Source organism: Eleutherodactylus coqui, chromosome 8 (assembly GCF_035609145.1).
Source record: "Eleutherodactylus coqui strain aEleCoq1 chromosome 8, aEleCoq1.hap1, whole genome shotgun sequence".
In the NCBI taxonomy this organism is placed as follows: Eukaryota; Metazoa; Chordata; class Amphibia; order Anura; family Eleutherodactylidae; genus Eleutherodactylus; species Eleutherodactylus coqui.
Genome location: NC_089844.1, coordinates 128,090,522 through 128,111,799, shown reverse-complemented (window position 1 = coordinate 128,111,799; position 21,278 = coordinate 128,090,522). Strand labels below are relative to the sequence as shown.

Genomic DNA, 21,278 nt, shown 5'->3' with positions numbered 1-21,278 from the left:
GTAACACAAGATTTGTAAGTGGAGGCTGAAGACAGCACATTCATTTGCTTGGCATGTATTCCCCTGTCCCTGTCAGAAACTCATTAACCCTTCAATGGGTACAAACTGTCAAACAAAATAATTGACACTGTAAAAGACCATGCAAAAATAAAATAAACCTGCTGAATTAATTAATATAAATGCATACACACATACTGTAGATGAGTACGATCAACATTTACATATGTATGATGTAGTAATACCCATATCACTTCCACAGCTACCCATATTACAAATAAGCACTGTAAATCTTTTCCTGATGTTGTCCAAATTTTTGGTAAAAAATATAAAAAATGCCTTAAAAAAACTTTTCCATTTTAATGTATCCTCTATAATACTGGTAGCGGTGAGAAGTAGGGAATGTGTGTGTTTGTGTTTGTATTTGTATCGCACCATTTTTGATTTTAGGCTGTTAAGTTGTCCCATGTTGTCATGTTGCACTCCAGTCTACAACTTGTTAAACTCTACATGTCTTTAGTTGCTCCTTTAGAAAACTTTACTTCACAAAGTGTAACTTTTTTTTTCCTGTTTCCTGCACAAAGAAACATTACCTTCTCAATAGTTTATATTTAATGCATCTTACCACTTATCTTGTTGCATTTGCTAATATCATATGTATACTCTGGAGATAAAAATAGTGCTAGATGATTAGTTAGGCAAGTTCACTTGACACCATTCCCTATCCGTGACGCTGGGAACCAAGATCTGTATATGGTATGCAACTTAAAGTATATATAAATGGGGCTAGCCCTGTGGGGACACTCAGCAAGCGCTCCACTGCCAAGCAGATAGTCTCCCTGCCCAGTCCAAAAACACTACAAGGTAAGCTGTTCACATCCAGACACTTGGGACTTAGCAGATCAAGGAAGGGTCTACAGCAGCAGAAGAAGCCTGGGACCGAAGGATACATGGATCACAAAATATAGGAAATAAGAAGATGATACAAGGAGGAAAAAAAAACTTATGCGGATTGAAGAGTGAAGGGACTTCGATGAAAATTGCAATTTTTGTAATTTATTATATTACCTAAATAATACTTTAGAAATCTTTATTTCTTGAGTTCAGAAGATAGAATTTTTTAATTTATGTAGAAGATTATATGGTTTGAAAAAATGTATGCAGAGAACTCAATCACTCTTCAATTGGCAAAATCTTAAGCACATAGTGAAGTGTTCCGATTTTAGAGCTTTCTCATCTAAAATGTCAAGCTTTAATTTATTTTCTGCTTCAAAACTTAATTTTTATTTTTATACTTGCAGCACAACCATGTCTATCACTGACATTCTCAGCGCCAAGGACATTGATGCTGCCCTGACCAGTGTACAGGGTAAGTGACTGCTTTTATTTCTAGGGTGTAGCAAGAAGTAATGCATAGCTACAAATTTATTAATGAGAGAGAACGAAAGAAAGAACTAGATAAATAGAGATAGATAGATTAGATAAATGGATGGGACAGGGACATATTGTGGCCTCAGAGCTTGCAGTCATATCTGGACCCTGAAGTCTAAAGGGGCCTCAAAAGTCCCATTGACTCTTATGGGGAGACTGATACTCTAAATGGTATGTTATAGTTTGGGCGTAGTGTTTCAGAGTTTACTTTGGGGCAGAGGAACTTTAAGTTATGACTTTGGCTAAAGAAAGAGATATGGAGATAGATAGATAGATAGATAGATAGATAGATAGATAGATAGATAGATAGATAGATAGATAGATAGATAGATAGATAGATAGATAGATAGATAGATAGATTAGCAGTAGGTTAATACATTTGTTTTGCAACTTTGCTTATAAAAGTTGATTTGCATTAACATTTCTTGACTTGGCAACAAAAATATAGATATGTCTTAAATAGATTATCTGCTAAATATATCAGCATCCTATTTTTTCCTTGTATGAATACTAAAGCCATAAATAAATATTTAGGGGAATTTTCTGTAATTTGCACAATTTAAAGAATACTGAAAGTGGTTGAATGAGATTAGAATAGATAGTTTGCTTCCTCTTTCTGGAAGCATCATTCATGACTCTTATCCACAGACCAAGTTTTATTTGCCAGCTCAGCTCCATTCACTTCAAAGGGGATGAGCTGCAGTACCAGGCACTGCCCACAGACAAGAGTGGCACTGTTTCTGAAAAAAAAGCAGATCTTTCATTATTTTCTTATACACAACCACTTTAAAGTATTTTTTGTATTTCTCTGTACTCTAGATCACTTGTGAATGTGGATTATTTTTTCTTACAGCCGCCAACTCCTTCGAGCACAAATCTTTCTTTAAGAAGGTTGGTCTGAGTGGCAAGTCTGCTGATCAGGTCAAGAAGGTTTTCGAGATCCTTGACAGAGACTGCAGTGGATACATTGAGGAAGATGAACTTGCGTAAGGAGACACTTTAAGGGCTTTATCTTAAACTATAAGTAGTAGATTATTACATTATACTATGAATTAGTAACAAATTAGTTTAGAAGTATGAAACTGAGCACCACATAGCCCAAAATTAAAATGAGGGGAGCGGGGAGGGAGCTGGCAATGGCATGTGCCCTGGGTGCCAGGAAAAGTCTCAACAAGCCACAAACAAGCATTTAGATATAGATCCATAGCAGTAAACTGAATATTTGCCCCAGGTAATGGAAGACCCAACTCTGCATAATCTGAGACTGCAGTGAGAGCGAAGAAACATGACACTTACAACAATGTTTAATTTTTTTTTCAGACTCTTCCTGCAGAACTTCAAGCCTGACGCCAGAGCTCTGAATGATGCTGAGACCAAGGCTTTCCTGAAGGCTGGGGACTCTGATGGTGATGGCAAGATTGGAGTAGATGGTAAGAGTTATTTTCTAGAACTTTCTATAGATTTTGTTTGCTACTTAATCTGCTGCATATATAGAAATGTTCCTTGTGAGCTACCATCATTTTAAAACTTTTTGAGAAATGTCAACATTTAGAAATGGCTAATTAGCGCATTTACAAATTTAAAAAATTGACAGCAAATAATTTTTATAAAAAATACTAAAAAAAAATTAACAAATGCTCTTTCTATTACATTTCAGAATTCCAGGCTCTGGTGAAGGCATAAACAGCCCAAGACCAAACAGAAGACTAAGGACTGAACCTCTCAATTTACACCCAACAGGCACCTCATTCACGGCTAGCACTTATTTGTGCATTTTTATACTGTCTCATGGCATTGGTAAAATGCTTGTATGTTAACTCTTTTTGGGACTATTGAAATATCTAACAATGTACAGGTACACTGCTCATTCGATGTTATGTCTTAAGTGTTTTTGGATGGCGCTTACTGATTTCAACCAATCACAATGTTCAAGTTGTGGTTGGAAGAAGGAAAAATAAAAAATATTTAAATAAAAATAAAAACTTTGGTCTATTGGTTTATTTTTCTCTCGATGGAGAATGGATACATTCATCTTGGGATACTTCAAGATATAAGATAGATAGATAGATAGATAGATAGATAGATAGATAGATAGATAGATAGATAGATAGATAGATAGATAGATAGATAGATAGGCTCAGCTTGGCCAGCTTGGAAGTTTCTTTCGAAATAGAAGTGATCTCATATCTAACATTGCCTGCAGCTACTACAAGATATTACATTACATGAATGCGGTCTTATAAGCCAACAGCAGTCTTAACATTTTGTCCAGCTCTCTTTAAAATTAACAGGCTGCCCTGAAGAAGCGATCTACTATAATTACTGCAACTATATCAGTTATTTCTGACATGCTGGGGATCACAGAGAAATAGGGGGTGCTAGAAGGTGCCTGTCACTTTTAAATAATGTTTGCATTTTTACTAGACCACAGGAAGATAATCATTTAAAGGGGGAGTCCATAGTATTTTAAATAAAGTTTAATGAAACATTGTAGTAAACTTTTCTTGTAGCTATAGACAGAGGACTTCTTTCTTAGAAGTATCCAGTTCTAAAGCATCCTTGAATCGGCACAATCTTTCAATGCCCACTGACTGGTGAACTCTGATCACGTCTTAAGTTGCAGGTTGTGTTTCACTGACAGTCCTGGCATACTGTGGAGTTGTTTGGAATATGGACTCTCTGATTGCAATGCTAGAAATCTGGATGAAATATTATGCTGTGCAAGACGGACATAGCAGAGAGTTAGCATGGAGGGATGTTGGGTCAAAGCTCCTAGCTAATACTTCTGCAAATGCAGCAACGCAACAGGGTAACTGGGATTCAATAAAGTTCTCATTAGAGGGCTCCATATCTGTTTTCCTTGTTGGGTACACAAGGTGAAATAAGTTCATACCCCGTGGGTGGGAGGAGGTATGGGTTGGTCTTTTAAAATGGACCTGACGGCAATGCAGAACTTGTATTCCCCAACAAAATGACAATCCTGGAGCACTTTTTCTTAGAACTTTGTGTTTTACTGTTTCGCTATTATTCGGAAATTTACAAATAAATAGACAACTGGGCATTCCCATCCCATTGTCCGTTAGATGTGTGCCTGGACAGATTAACGATGTCAGCACTCATTGCATAATATCAGATTGTGTAGGGACATACCCTATTGTAGATATGTTAAGAGGGCTGACAGGTCCTCTTTAAAAGCTCAGATCCGATGCACTATTGTAAAAAAGTCGCATTTCTCTTCCAGAGATGACCACACAGACAACATTAACTCTTTAGCCCTACTATCATATATTAACCCCTTCATTCCCACTAGTCCCTTGGTTGCAAAGTCAATATTAATAGAATAAGACATCAGAGAAGGGAAGGAGATACGGTCAGAATGCTGTGTGTGTGTGCGTGTGGGTGGGTGTGCAAGTGCTATTGGTAGCTGCAAGTCTTGGTTGGTTATTATGTGTAATATTAAGGAGTAGGTTATTATTATGTATCTTGTGTGTATTGCTTTTTGCTTGATTCTTACGTGTCTAGCATTACTTAGGATAAATGATTTACAGAAAGCACATAAGTTAGTAACATAGTACGCTAGGCTGAAAAAAGACAAATCAAATGTAGGAAAGCAGCAGGACACAAGAATCTTCAGTACAAGCTTCACCATCAAAGATGCTTCCTCTATTAAATCTCCACTCAAAGTTATGCGACGCTTCGACCACGTCTGTGGTCTTTGTCAAGCTTAAAACATACTAAAAACACCAAACATATATAAGACAGACAATCCAATCACAAAACCCCGTATACTCATACCCCACCGAAATTCAGGGGGCTGGTCAAGTAGGGGAACACCTGGTGTGGAAATACAGGATAGGTTACTGCATGGCAGTCCAATAATGTTAATAGGATTAGACCTGCTGGGGTGCGTCACAGGCTGGAATCCAATGGATAGTACTGCGCCAATCGTGTCAAACATCGCGATGCCTTCAAACACTACACCGCAGGCGACCCATGATGGAAAACACAAAGAATCACTGCGGGATCTCAAAAAATCTCTCATACCCATTGTGTCAATCAAATGTTGATCGCAATAGCTCAGAAACTTATCACGCAAGAGCACAAAGCATGCATCGCGAGAATTACCGCAGCGATACCCACCCTATCATTCTTGATGAGTTTTCATGGCAGCTGTCCACATAAGCTATCTAACATGGCCACTCAGACTGCAGCGTATCTGTTAAAATCTTGTCAAAAAAGTTCAGTATAACCCATATGGTATCGCATGCAGTAATGGGCAGGCATAATAGAGGAATGTGAACACATTCCAAAAACATGTGTACCACAGAACCTCAGTGGATGCATGTTAGTGTGCACGTATTGCACACTCAGATGCTTCCCACGACAATCTGAGAAAAACAAAGAAATAACAATGAATAAAACAGAACTGAATATATGCTTATAAAAATAACTCAAGTACTAAATACAGAAAGAACACGAGAAAAAATTAAATTCAACATCAATGGTAAATCACGTCCAATTATAATGTCCTCAGAAAAATGGAACTGAATTATACTCAATATTAAGACCCTTCGGCTAGAGAGTTCCAGACAAAAGATCCACCTAAGTTCAAGGAATTTGAGCTTTTTGTCACCACCTCGTATATTTTTGGGGACCCCATCGATAACCCGAAACCTAAGTTGGCTCGCAGAGTGTCCCATTTTTAGAAAATGTTTAGCTACTGGTACTTCAGTGTTACCCATCCTGATTGTGCTTTTATGCTTGGAGATCCAATTTTTCACTTCAGTGGTAGTTTCGCCCATGTACAGAAGCCCAAAAGGGCAAACAATTAAGTAAATGACGTACGAGGAAAGACAAGTAAATCTATCCCAAATGTGATAAGTCACACCTGTGCCTGGATGTGAAAACCTGTCTCCCTTGAGGAGGTTATTACAACTAGCACATCCTAGGCAGAAATAGCAACCTTTCTTGCTAGCTGGAATGAATGTCTGTTTGTTAGAAGTATGACTGATCTGCCTATCAGTGTGAATCAATGTAGCCCAAATGTTTGTACCTCTCCGGAATGACAGCAGTGGAGGCACCTTAAAATCTTCAGCATCTGGATAACATCAATGAAGCCTGTGTCCACCTCCCATCCTCCTTGTTGATCCAGAGGAAGGCAAAAAAAACCCTACTGGGCACAAGCCCATTTACCCTCATTCTGGGGGAAACATTCCTTCCCAACTCCATAATGGCAATCAGAATAATCCCTGGATCAACATTTCAGATCAACAACCCTTCTGGCTATTTAATGTCTATATTCTGTAATGTTGTACTGCTCTAAAAAGACATCTAGTCCTCTTTTATGGTTCAAAATGTATTTATTTATTTTGTATAACGTATACAGCACATATCAACATAAGCCTACAATCCAGGCCAACTTACAACTTTCGCTATGTTTAATTTATTTGTGCAAGCTTAAATAAAACTTCTTTATGCTGGGTTCTTGGTTTCTGTCGTTTGTTGTAGGCTAACTTATATCTTAAAGAACCAACTCCAATTTTCAACTTTAACTAGTAAATTGTTTGAGTGGTCCAATGCTCCTCCAGGAGAGACCCGGGGTGCATTAGGACAAGAAGAGAAAGAGCAAAAGGTCAGATAATAATAGGGTTGAGTTAGAAATGAAAAGAAAAGGGGGTGGAATGAAAAATGGGGGGGGTGGGGGGGTGGTCATCCTGCCTAACCCTGTCCTCGCAGCTAGTACCGTCCAGTTCCCTCTACACCATGGTGGAGTGGCTTCTCGGGGGTGGAATAGACCCCGTTTGGATCCAATTGGATATCTCCATCGTCCCTCTCTTTGAGGTCCAGCACTCCAGATCGCTATGTATTTATTGTATCTGATTTCATCTCTGGCGCATAGTTCTTCCATATAACCTAACCGATCCATTGTTTCAAGCCACATTAGTCTAGAGGGGGCCGACCGGGCCTTCCATTTCCTCGGGATCACATGTCGGGTGGCTAAGATGAAAAACCTTAGTAGTGATTTTTTGGCATTGGATATGGACCCGGGAAACATTGATAGTAAGGCCATCTCCGGTGTCAGCCGTAGGGTCGTCCCACTGACCCAGGAATATAGGGCTCCCACCTCCTGCCATAGAGGACAGATCAGTGGACACGACCACCACAAATGAATATATGTACCTTTTTCCGTCTGGCACCTCCAGCAAGAATCCGAGTACTGGGGGTATATTTTGGCGAGCCTCTCCGGCGTCCTGTACCATCTGATTAGGATCTTGTAATTAAGTTCTTGTGATCTGCTGGATATACTCAGCTTGTGTGTGAGGATGAACGCTTTTTTCCAGTTCTCCTCCAGGGGCAAGTGTCCCAGATCTGCTGCCCATTCCTCCTCTAAGGCTATCCCGCTCCTTTGTGTGTCCGTCTCCACCAAAAAGTAGTAGAGGTCAGACAAACTTCCTTTCCTAGAATGGTTAAGAGCATACTGGCTCTCAAAAGGGGTCAGATCAGTTGCTACCAGCTGTGTTCCTCCCAACGATCTTATATAATGTCCCAGCTGGAGATACTGGTACCATGCTCCGGTCGGGGATCTCCTTCCCCCCCAACATCTCCTCAAGTGTTTTAAGCCCACCCTCCCCAATCATGTCTTTTACCCTAGGAATGCTTTCTGATTGATCCTCTACTAGCATGTTGACCAGGGTGGACCCCCTATAGAACGTTGGTATGTCCTTGTTGCCCACTAGTGGTGTTAGTGGACCAGGTCTCCTGATCAACCCCTTCCCTGTAGCTGACCCCAGCCAGGCAGTAATTATCCCCTCTATAAATGGGGGTAGGCCTACGTCTTTATGTTTCCCATTACCCGGTATCCAGATTAGACCAGGCATGCTTTGAGGGGCTAAATCATGTACCATGGCCACCCATCGTTTTTGAGGCCTGCCCTGGGTCATCTCCAATATTCGCCTCGTTAGTGCTGCTCTGTAGTATAAGGAGATGTTTGGGACCCCCATGCCGCTCCTCTCTTTGTGTCCAGTGAGGGCTCTCCAATTGCGTCTCGGCCTCCCAGGGCCCCAAATAAATCGCATCACCAGTTTTCTAACTTTATTAAGAAAGGTCCCAGGGAGGGGTATTGGCAGGGTCTGCAGGACATACAGGAGCCTAGGGAGAACGTTCATTTTTACGGAACTGATCCTCCCAAACCATGAGAGGGGTACCGTTTGCCATCTGTCCACATCTTTTTCCAATTTTGCTGGGAGTGGCTGGTAATTTTTTGGGAAGAGATCTTCTAACTTCGGGGTGATATTTATTCCTAAGTATTTGATTCCCTTCTTCTTCCATTTAAACGGGAAAGATGCCCGGAGGGCACTCTCTTCCATCTCAGGGATGCTAACATTTAATATTTCTGATTTGTTTAAATTAACTTTAAAGTTAGATAGTCGGCCAAATTTCCGGAAAGCTTCTAGTACACATGGGAGGGCCACTCTTGGGTTCGAAAGATATAATAGCAAGTCGTCTGCATATAATGCGACCTTCTGCTCGTTTTCGGCTATCTGTACCCCTCTGATGTTGGAATTGGCACTGACGGTGTTCGCCAGAGTCTCCATCACTAAATTTATAGGAAGGGGGACAGTGGGCAGCCCTGTCTCGTTCCATTCCCTATCTGCACCTGCTGTGATAATTTGCCATTTACTCGGATTCTCACAGACGGGTTAGTGTATAATGCCATGATCCACCCCATAATTCTTGGGCCCAGTCCGGTCTGTCTTAGCACCACTTCCAGGAACCCCCACTCTACCCTGTCGAACGCTTTTTCGCCGTCGACCGACAGCAGGCACAGAGGGTCATTTGACTTAATGGCCCTCGATATCAGGGCTATGGTTCTTATGGTGTTGTCTCCCGCTTCCCTCCCCGGCACAAAGCCCACTTGGTCCCCATGGATCAATGATGATATATGTGTTTGTAGACGGCCTGCTAATAATTTGGCGAATAGTTTGGTGTCAATGTTTATCAATGAAATCGGCCTATAATTTCCGCAGCTCAATGGGTCTTTGCCAGGCTTGGGGAGAACCGTAATGGTTGCCTGTAGTGCCTGTGCCGGGAAGGGACAAGTCTTAGAGATTGTGTTAAATGCTTCCAACATCAGAGGGGCCAGGCGCTCCATGCAAATCTTATAGAAACGCGGTGTAAAACCGTCGGGGCCTGGGCTTTTTCCTATTTTTAATGAAGCTATTGCCTCCTTCAGCTCCTGTAAGGTAAAGTCCTCGTCCAGTACTTGTGCTTCGTCGCTCGGGATGTGTCTGCATGTATGTTCATTTACATATGCGTGTCTATCATTCTCTATATTTTCCCCTGTGTCTCCGGATTGTTTCCTGAGGTTGTATAATTCCTGGTAGTACCCATGGAAACTCTTTAATATCTCCGTGTTGTTATGTACAACCCCCTTCCCAGGTTTATTCACCTCGAACACATAGGTCTGAGGTGGTCTGGGGTTGAGTGCCCTAGCCAGGCCCTTCCCGCCTTTGTCTCCGTGCTCATAATACCATCCTTGTATTTTATCTCTTTGGCATAGTGATGCCTAATCTAATATGCGTAATATTTTAATTCTGGTTGCCGAGATTTCTGCCGTGGTGTTATCCGAGGGTGTATTTTTATTGGACGTCTCTAAGCTATCTAATTGTAAGAGTAAGCCCTCCAGTTTTGCAGTCCTCAGTTTTTTAAGGCGAGCCCCATGGGATATGAGGATTCCCCTGAGGACGCATTTGAGGGCCTCCCATTTCACGGGAGCTGACGTTGTGTCTGTACTGTGGACGTCTATAAATGCATCAATAGTCTGTTGTATGTCCTGCAGACACGCCCCGTCCTCCAATAAGTTATCATTAAGTCGCCATGTGGGGCTCCTTACTTTTGTGTGTCCCCTTGTCAGTGATCCCCAGACCGGGTCGGACCAGATAAATGAGCCCTCTAGTCCTCTTTTAAACTCCTCCATTGATTTTGCCATCACCACATCCTCAGGCAGAAAGTTCCACAGTTTCACTGCTCTTACGGTAAAGAACCCCCTTGTGTGTTGGTGATGAAACCTACTTTCCTCTAACGATAAAGGATGCCCTCTTGTTACTATCACAGTCCTGGGAATAAACAGATCATAGACGAGATCCTTGAATTGTCCCCTAATGTATTTATACATAGTTATTTGGTTGCCCCTTAACCGTCTTTTTCTAGGAATGAATATTCCCAATTTTCTCTGGGTATTCCAGTCCTCCCATTCCGTTTATTAATTTAGTTGCCCTTCTTTGAACCCCCTCAAGCATTACAATGTCTTTCCTGAGTACTGATGTCCAGAACTGTACACAGTATTCCATATGAGGCCTGACAAGTGCCTTATATAGTGGAAGAATAATGTTCTTGTCCCTCGGCCCTTTACCTCTTTTAATGCACCCCAATACTTTATTTGCCAGATAACTGGCATTCATTGCTCCAATTGAGTTTACAGTCCACTAGTACCCCCAGGTCTTTTTCCACCTCACTTTTCCCTATCAGTACCCCATTTAGTGTATATTGGTAACATTCATTTCTCCTACCCATGTGCATAACCTTACATTTATCGATGTTGAACTTCATTAACCATTTGTTACGTCCAACTTGGATGCACTGGATCTGTGACTCGCAGATCTACCACAAATAAAAATAAATAACGACAAAACAAGAATGGAACCAAAATATGAGAAACACTGTCCCTATACAACCAAACACTGGGAAGGACCCTGTCTGAAAGCAGGGTGATCACCCAGATAAGGACGGCCCCCGACTGCGTGCCTCGGCCCCTAGTGGACCCTACATGGGAAAAGGAAACAGAACCAGAAAACCAAAATGACTATGCAAACAAACACAGTACTTAGCTTGAGATGCAGCAAGTAACTGAACGATCCAGTAGAAAGCTTGTAACTGCTAGCCCAGTCAGGGAGAGACTGAAAAAAATCAGCCGCAGTTCAGCTCAGTCTCAAGCCAGGCTAAATAGCCCTAGTGATTACCCACAGTTGTGACTAAGCATGTCACACATAATACCACACCCACTGAGCCAAAAGATACAGAAACATCTCCAAAACCAGTACCAGACTTATCAACAGGGTGGCAATCCCAGAACTGCCGCAACACCATTTTTCTACCTAAGCCCCCAGTTTATCTAGGTCCCTTTGCAGCCATTCATTGTCCTCCGTTGCATTGATTATCTTGTATAATTTCGTATCATCTGCAAATATTGATATTTTATTGTGCAGTCCTTCTATCAGGTCATTGATAAATATATTGAACAGAATGGGGCATAATACTGAACACTGTGGCCCAATCCGAGTATGAACCATTAATTACCACCTTCTGCTTTCTATCTCCGAGTCAGTTCTTTACCCAGATACACACATTTTTGCCCAGACCGAGCTGTCTCATTTTATATATTAGCCTATTATGCAGCACGATGTCAAATGCTTTAGAAAAATCCAAATATACAAAATCCATAGACTCTCCCAGGTCCAGCCTAGAATTTACGTCCTTGTAGAAGCTATGCAGTCCGTAACAGCAGCACAATAGAAATAATCCATCCTACTACATGTCAAAAGGGAAGAGCATACTGACCACATGAATATGGAATGGTGGTTCTTTTAATTATGGTGTTTGACAACATTCAGGTGCCTTCCAGCTCATGATCTCCACGATTGGTATGTAAATTCCTATGGGTGTTTTTTTAATTGGTGATTTTTTTATGTTTTTATGATTGGTGGTGGTTATATATATATATATATATATATATATATATATATATATATATATATATATATACATGTTTGTGGCTATGCTTATCCCTGTATGCTTGATAAAGACTGACACTAGTAGTCGAAACGTTGCAGGATATGCAGTGGTTCTGTGTTGATAATAAAAAGAACTTCATGTGAAGATGCGTATGTCGGTATTCTTCCTGGACTTATTTGCACCTCAGTTGCTGCTCTATTCACTATATTTTGGGACTTTTGTTGTAGAAGCTGATCAAGTTGGTTTGACATTAATGACCCCTCATGAACCGATGCTGATGAGGAATTATACCGTTGTTTTCCTTGAGGTATTCCAGGATAGCATCTCTCAAAAACCCCTTGAATATTTTTCCAATTATTGAAGTGTGACTTACCAGCCTGTAGCTATCAGACTCTCTTCTTGACCCATTTTTGTATATTGGAACCACATTAGCAATGCGCCAATCCAGTGGTATAACCCTGGTCTCAACAGAGTCCCTAAATATAAGAAAAAGTGGTCTGTCTATCACGCCACTTAGTTCCCTTAGAATCCTTGGGTGTATTCCAACTGGCCCTGGCGATTTGTCGATCGTAATCTTTTTTTAGCCAGCTCTGCACTTTTTCCTGCGTTTGGCAGGTGATATTTAGTGGGGGGTTCATTTTATCCACTCGCATCTCGTTTGACATTGCTTTTTCTCTGGTAAATACACTTGAGAAAAAGCTATTTAATAGATTTGCCTTTCCCCCATCATCTATGGTTTCTCCTGCATTATTTGTTAAAGGGCCAGTGTTTTCAGTGCAAATTATTTTTGATCTCTTTGGCAATCAGTCTCTCTGCCTCCTCCTTGGCAGTTTTTATCTTTTCCTTAGATATTTTGTTTTTTTCCTGTATGTTTATGTATAGAAAGTACGGCAGATTTGTGTATGAGTAGTAATGAAATTAGACTACATAAGAGCTCAGGTATATAAAAAAACAAGGGTAAGATCTAGGGGAAAGGAATTAAAAGGGAACACCAGTAAATGATGTTTAATTTCTTAATCATTTCAGGTTAGAGGCTTTCAAGGAAGTCAAATCTTCTCATAAGCGCAAGAAAAAACACAATGTAAATTTTAGAAAACCTGTAGCAAAGGGATAGCCTTTCCCCAAGCTGCGAAGAAGCCTACAGTAGATTTATGTCCTTCTGAAAGCCAGGCCAGGTATTACTGGAACACTTGAAGCACCAGTTTCAGGCCTCACTCTCACTGATTGGAGAATGGCCAATGATATACCCATCCATAAGAAGCAGGGGCGAAGCTAAAGGCTCATGGGCCCGGGTGCAAAAGTTTTATCTTGGGGCCCCCCAACTTCGCTTAACCACTTAACGCAGAGCTGTAACTTGAAGTTCCTGGGCCCCAATGCAAAACCTGTAACAGGGATCACCAACTAAAATTCTTTATTTCTAGTACTGGACTCCCTATATGGAGAAGAGAGGCCTTATGGGCCCCCTAAAGCTCCTGGGCCCGGGTGCAACCGCATCCCCTGCATCCTCTATAGTTACGCCAGTGATAAGAAGGGTAGTAGAGAAGAAGCCTGGATCTACAGACTAGTTAGTTTAACATCTGTAGTAGTTAAAGCAGCCCTCCGGGACTAGACAGAGATGGCAGAACCACTGACTACCTGTTGCATACTGTGCATAGTATGCATTGGTAGTTTAAGACACTACATGCTGCTCTAACTGTCTAGCACTGCTCATATGGGCAGCACTCGTCAATCAAAGCATGTGTACTGTCTTAGACTAATGATGCATACTAATGCACAGTGTGCATCTGGTAGTCATAGAAGCTGATGTGGCCATCTTTATTTGTTCACGCCCAGAAAGTCACTTTAAACTTATGGAAAGGGTCCTGAAAAAACTGTTGGACCCTAAACAGCAGGCTTTACTGAGGGCAGATCATGTCAAACTCACCTAGTTGATTCAGAAAAGCACATTTTAATGAACTCAGAAAGAGGGTAGAAAGAATCCAATGGCTGGATGTTCTCAAGGACAGAAATGTCCAAGAAGGTTGGGAAATATTGTGAAATAAGATTCTCAAAGCACAATCATTAACAATCCCTAAAAGAAGGAAGAATGGGAAGCATTTAAAGAGACCAGTATGGATGAACACAAAACTTGCACACATGTTAAAAAGGAAGAAAAATATGTTTAGAAAATGGAAAGAGGGGGGATATCTAAATATAATGCGGTCTACAGTAACTGTAGGGCAAGTGTCAGAAAAGCTAAAGGTAATAATGAATTGAGGCTTGCAATAAAGGTCAAAAGCAATTTGGAAGGTATGTGAAAAGAAAAATAAAAGTCAAAGATGCTATTGAATGCTTACAAGATGAAAATGGTGAATTGGTTAAGAATAATATTGAGAAGGCCAAACTCTTAAATTCCTATTTTGTATCTGTTTTCTCTCAGAAAGTAGATGTAACATCAACTGATCTCCCCTTTGTGATTGGGGGAATAAAAGAAAGTAGGTTATCGATAAGCAGAGAGATGGTGAGGGAACACTTAGTTAACCTAAATGAATTCAAGTCTCAAGGTCCAGATGAATTACATCCTAGGATACTAAAGTAAGCAGCAGAGGTAATTGCTGAACTACTCGTCATAATCTATGAAAATTCCTGGAGAACAGGAGAAGTCCCAGAAGATTGGAAAAGGGCAAATGTTGTCCCCATCTTCAAAAAAGGGAAGAAGGTGGATCCCAAAAACTACAGGTCTGTGAGCCTGACTTCTATACCAAGAAAGATTTTGAACAAATTATTAAACAGCATGTATGCAAGTACTTGGATAAAAATGGAGTAATTAACCAGAGCCACCATGGGTTTGTAACAAACAAGTCTAACAGAGGAATCTAATTTTCTATGACAGAATCATCGACTGTGTTGATCAGGGAAATGTGGTCGATATAGTTTATCTTGACTAGTAAAGCATTTAATATAGTATCTCATACCATACTTATTGAAAAATGACAAAATACGGGATTGACAAGGCAACTGTTAGGTGGATTTGCAACTGACTGGGTGATCATACTCAAAGAGTGGTCATAAATGACTGGGCATCCAAGTGAAAGAATGTATCAAGTGGGGTACCACAAGGCTCTGTCCTGGGCCCAGTGTTGTTCAACATTTTTATAAATGATCTGGAGGAGGGAATTGGTGGGAAAGGGATCAAATTTGCAGACAACACAAAGCCAGGAGGGATAGCTAACACTAGGGAAGAGAGTATTCAAAAAGATCTAGAAAAGCTTGAATGGTGGTCAGGGACTAACAGAATGGTATTTAACAAGAAGGAATGAAAAGTCCTACATCTGGGCAAGACAAATGAAAAAAACACATACAGATGCAGCATAACATCTGAAAAAGACTTGGGTATACTAATAGATCATAGACTAAACATTCATAGAGTCAACAATGGGATGCAGCAGCCAAAAAGGCAAACACAATTCTGGGATTTATTAAGAGAAGCATAGAGTCTAGATGACGTGAGGTCATTATCTCTCTTTCTTCTTCCTTAGTCAGACCTCATCTGGAATACTGTGTCCAGTTCTGGGCACCCCACTTTAAAAAATACATAGAAAAACTGGAGCAAGTTCAGAGAAGAGTTACCAAGATGGTGAGTAGTCTGCAAATCATGTCCTATGAGGAACAATTAAAGGATCTGGGAATGTTTATCTTGCAATAGAGAAAGCTGAGAGAAGACTTAATATCTGTCTACAAATATCTGAAGGGCTGTCACAGTGCAGAGGGATCAGCCCTATTCTCATTTACACAAGGAAAGACTAGTGTTGGCTTGTGCTGCTTGCACCTGTAGTAGTATGGTTTCTAGAAGCACATTACCACAGGTGTGGAATGATTGAGCTGGCTTGGTGTGGTGTTCTCCTGCTAGCCAATCATCACTGGTCTGTTTGCAGACAAATATCTGCCTCTGCAAGAGGTAGCTGGTTTCCCTGGTGAGCAGTCATGGTTTCCTGCATGCTTGCTATATCTGATCTGTGTCCTGTCCGCCTCTCTGTCCTATGTCTGTTTCCTGGTCTTCTGTCTTGTATTGAAGATTCCTGCAAATCCGCATCTGCTCTTACATTTGTTTTCTGTCAGTTTTTTGCTCACTCTGTTCTGCTGTTGCCCGTGCAGCTTGCAGTGTGTTTGGTGTCTGGTTTCCTAGTCCGTGCAGTATGGTGTATGATTTGTGCTCATTTTGCCCGTATGTCTGGTTCCATGTATTAACCCTTATGGGATGATCAGGTCCGAGGTTCCAGCACGGGGCGCCTTAATCGAGGCGATTGCCCAGCTTATAGGTAGGGTCCTGCCATTCCCCCTACAGTCAGGGGTTAGTTGTATTGTTAGTGTAGAGACCACGAGACAACGAGAACCCGTGAAGTGGGCTTGCAGCTTAAGTGACTTGGCCAATCCATGAACCAATACCTCGTACTTTCATAGCAATTCCATCTGTTATGTGTGTTGGTATGGAAGCTGAGTGTTTGGCTCCTGTTGACAGTCCTTATCTCCGGTAACGTTAGTGTGGGCCAAGTGCACACTTGCCCACACAAACATAATGCCCTCCTAGTTTCGAAAGAAACAACACCATTGTAGGCATTTACTGTAGGCCACCTGGACAAGCCGAAGATATGGATGAACTATTTCTACATCAGATGGCTCAAAAAAGCCTGACATAGTGATTATGGGAGATTTTACCTATCCAGACATTTGTTGGGAATCTCTCACAGGTAAAAGTAATGGATCCAACAAATTCGTATCCGCGCTTGCTGACAACTCTGGCTTTCAAAGATGGAAGTAAAGGTGGAGGAAATACGAGTGCCTGGGACCTTAGGAGGCAGCGATCATGCTGTCCTTGAATGTTGAATAACAAGGGGAGGAAAACCTGAGATGACTCAGACCTCAAGAATGGATTTCAGAAAGACAGATTTTAATGGACTCAGAAAGAGGATAGGAAGAATTCAATGGCTGGATGTTCTTAAGAACAGAAATATCCAAGAAGTTTGGGAAATATTACAAAATGAGTATTTCAAAGCCCAGTTGTTAACTGATCAAATTTGCAGACGACACAAGACTAGGTGGGATAGCTAACACAAGAGAAGGAAGAGAGAGTATTCAAAAAGATCTAGAAAAGCTTGAACAGTGGGCGGCAACTAACAGATCGGAATTAAACAAGGAGAAATGCAAAGTCCTACATCTGGGCAAGAAAAATGAAAAAAGCACATACAGAATGGGAGAATTGGGTTAAGCAGCAGCACATATGAAAAAGACTTGGGACATGGGTATACTAATAGATCATAGACTGAACCTGAGTCAACAATGTGATGCAGCAGCCAAAAAGGCAAACTCAATTCTGGGATGTATTAGGACAAGCATAGAGTCTAGATCACGGGAGGTAATTATCCCCCTCTACTGTTCCTTAGTCAGACCTCATCTGGAATACTGAAAAAGACAAAAATGAAATACCTGATAGGCTGCAAAGCAGGCACAATTGCTGCAGAGCAGGCACAATCACCATAAGGCAGGCACAATTGCCACCGGCACAATCACCAGGCTCAATCGCCATAAACCCTAATAGAATGCAGTCAGCCAGACTATGATATGAAGGAGCTACTTGTTCAATGCAGACTAATATGCAGTCACCCACTCAGCCCAGCCCAGATTGGAAAGAAGCAACTGCAAACAAACATAGCCCGCACATGTGAATAATACCAAAGAGGCAGGCCAAAGACTGATGTGGCTCACCATACAGGATATCAACTCTCACTGATATAGCAGTGGGTTGCCCTGTACCTCCAAAGTGTGCCACACTGGCTGACATCTTGGGCTATAGCGGGGCGACCTATGTTCATACAGCACGGCCGTCAGCTGTTTATTACAGCTGACACACGCGGACAATAGCTGCAATCGGCCGTGCGGCCGATTGCGGCTATTAACCGTTTAAATGCCGCTGTCAATTCTGACAGTGGCATTTAAATACTCTAAACGATCTTCGGGGGTCCCGTACAGCCCCCCCGCGGTGAGATCAGGTGAGCCGTGCAGGTGTCATGGCAGCCGGGGGCCTTCTTAAAGGCCCCAGGGCTGCCTTGGGAGACTACCTATCAAGCCATCCTTGTTGGGTGGCTTGATAGGCTGCCTGTCAGAATGCAGCATGACGTAATACTATAGCATAACGTCATACTGCAGTAGCGATCAAAGCATCGCTAGTTGTGGTCCCTTAGGGGGACTAAAAAAGAAAGTAAAAATTAAGATCAATAAAGTTTTACCAATTCAAAAAAGAAAAAGTAATAAAAGTTTAAATCACCCCCTTTTGCCATATCTATAATAAAAGATTCTAAATTTAAAAAAAATAAACATATTTGGTATCACTGCATCCATAAAAGTCTGATCTATCAAAGTAATGTATTATTTACCCCGCATGGTGAACGTCGTCCGAAAAAAAAAAAAAAACAGCGCCAGAAATTCATTTTTTTTGGGTCACCCTGTCTCCCAGAAAAAATGCAATAAAAAGCGATCAAAAAGTCATATGTATTCCAAAATGGAACCAACGTAAACTACAGGAAGTCTCTCTAAAAATGAGCCCTTGCACAACTAAGTTGGCGGAAAAATAAAAAAGTTATTGCGCGCAGAAAATGGTGGCAGAAAATAATTTTAAAAAATTAAATGTCTTTAAAAAAAGTAAAAGTAGTGCAGAAGAAAAAAAGGTATTGCAGTAATCGTACTGACCCATAGAATAAAGTTATCATGTCATTTTTGTTGCAGCTTGTGCACCGTAGAAACAAGATGCAGCGAACAATGGCGGAATGTCTTTTTTTTTCATTTTACTCCACTTAGAGTTTTTTTTAAAGTTTTTCAGTAAAATATATGGTACACATAGGCGTCCCGACCCCTGCGCTTGAGGGGGCCCAGAGGCTGCCCTCCACCATACACTTTCACTTCGCACTGTCGGCGGCCGCGTGCTTAGTGCGGTCCGACTGACAGCACGAGCCAGAGATGACAGTAGGAGAAGGGAGGAGGAAGGACTTGGAGAGAGGACAGGGGAAGAAGAGGGGGATGGGGGAAGGAGCAGAGAGGACACAGACTCACGGCACACAGGCACAGCACAGCATCGAGTGGAGCAGGGATGATGATGTCACCTCCCTGCTGCTTCCCTCCTGCTGACACTGTGTACAGCTGCACTCCTCACCAAAGAAGTAGTTCGGGCACCGGGGTATGTATCTATCTATCCATCTGCTTGTCTGCCTGTCCTTATGTCTTTCTATGTGTCTGTCTATCTATCATGCCTTGTCTCATATCTATCATCTAGCTAATCTATCTATCTATCTCCTATCTCTCTCTCCTATCTATCTATTCTATCTATCTAATCTATTGATATCCTATCCTATCTCATATCCATCTATCTATCTATCTATCTATCTATCTATCTATCTAATCTATCTATCTCCAATCTATCGCCTATCTATCTATCTATCTATCTATCTCCAATCTATCTATCTATCTATCTATCTATCTATCATCTATCTTTCTATCTATCTCTTATCTATCTATCTATCTATCTATCTATCTATCTCCAATCTATCTATCTATCTATCTATCATCTATCTATCTATCTATCTATCTCTTATCTATCTATCTATCTATCTATCTCCAATCTATCTATCTATCTATCTATCTATCTATCTATCTATCTATCTATCCATCTCATATCTATCTATCTCCAATCTATCTATCTATCTATCTCTCTCTCTCTATCATATCTCTCTCTCATCTATTTATCTATCTATATCTCTCTCTTATCTATCTATCTATCTCTATCATATCTCTCTCATCTATCTATCTATCTATCTATCTATCTATCTATCTATCTATCTATCTATCTCCTATCTATCTATCTATCTATCTATCTATCTATCATCTATCTCTCTCTCATCTATCTATCTATCTCTGAATCTCTCTCATATCTATGTATCTATCTATCTCTCTCTCTTAGGCCTCACGCCCATTTGTATGTGGATTTCAATGCTAAATCCCGCAGTGAAATCCGTACGTGCCCGCGGACATGGAGAGGGAAAATACATTATACTCACCTCTCCGGACGCTGCGGGTCTCTCCTCTGCGCAGGCCGGATCTTCCATCTTCTGGTCGGGAGACATGCTTGGCATGCCGGCAGCGTGCCGCATGCATGTGCACCAATTTAAAAAAAAAATCTCCCCCGTATCCGCGCCACAGCACAAAAACAGTTGCGGCTGTGCCGCGGATACGAACGGCTTCCATAGGCTTCAATGGAAGCCGCGGGAGCCGTCCGGGCGGCAGAAAATGGAGCATGCTGCGATTTCTTCCTGTGTGTGTGACCGGCATGCTGGGAAGGAATCCCATTTGCATGCTTTTAGCTGTCCTACTGATGCTAATGCATCCCTACGGGCAGCAAGACGCACGGATCTCCCGTGCGGGTGCCACGCGCAAATTTTATAAATAAAATCTGCACGTGGACATTGGCCCTCAGGCATAGGTACGAGGCGAGGGGGAAACCGGGCCCCAAGCTGAACTTTTGCACCCGGGCCCCTGAGCCTTTAGGTACGTCCCTGATGGTACATTAAATAGTACGATTGAAAAACACAACTCGGCCTGCAAAAAACAAGCCCTCATACAGCTATGTCAATGAATAAATAAAGCAGCTACGATTTTTTTAAAAGGGGGGAGGAAAAAGCGAAAATGGAAAGAAAAGGAAGGGCCGCATCCTTAAGGGGTTAATTTTACCATTTTTGGAACAATTCTTGTTCCATTTTTTGGAGGCAAGATTAAAAAAAATACAATTCTGACACTGTTTTTTAGTGTTTTTTTTAAAAAGAATTTCCAGCAGAAATTACGTTACTTTAATTCTGCAGGTCAGTATGATTAGTTGTAGAGATGAGCGAGCATACTCACTAAGGGCAATTACTAGATCGAGCATTGCCCTTAGCGAGTACCTGCCCGCTCGGAAGAAAAGGTTCGGCTGCCGGCGGCGGGCAGGGAGCTGCGGGGGAGAGCGGGGAGGAACAGAGGGGAGATCTCTCTCTCCCTCT

General features: G+C 41.5%; 1 protein-coding gene across 1 annotated transcript; it reads left to right on the top strand.

The window, feature by feature from the left end:
* The first annotated feature begins 756 nt into the window (after positions 1–756).
* Positions 757–3,410, top strand: LOC136576807 (parvalbumin beta-like). The gene is made up of 5 exons (XM_066576387.1): positions 757–861; positions 1,299–1,366; positions 2,282–2,414; positions 2,749–2,858; positions 3,086–3,410. The coding sequence occupies exons 2-5, from the start codon at positions 1,306–1,308 to the stop codon at positions 3,109–3,111; spliced, it is 330 nt and encodes a 109-aa protein (XP_066432484.1). The 5' UTR covers positions 757–861; positions 1,299–1,305; the 3' UTR covers positions 3,112–3,410.
* Positions 3,411–21,278: the final 17,868 nt, after the last annotated feature.

What these genes read in the sequence shown, in the direction of transcription:
- LOC136576807 (XM_066576387.1), top strand. Translation starts at nt 1,306, where the DNA reads ATGTCTATCACTGACATTCTCAGCGCCAAGGACATTGATGCTGCCCTG. An exon ending in TGCCCTGACCAGTGTACAGG is followed by an intron (nt 1,367 to 2,281) that starts GTAAGTGACTGC and finishes TTTTTCTTACAG; the next exon opens with CCGCCAACTCCTTCGAGCAC. An exon ending in TGGCAAGATTGGAGTAGATG is followed by an intron (nt 2,859 to 3,085) that starts GTAAGAGTTATT and finishes ATTACATTTCAG; the next exon opens with AATTCCAGGCTCTGGTGAAG.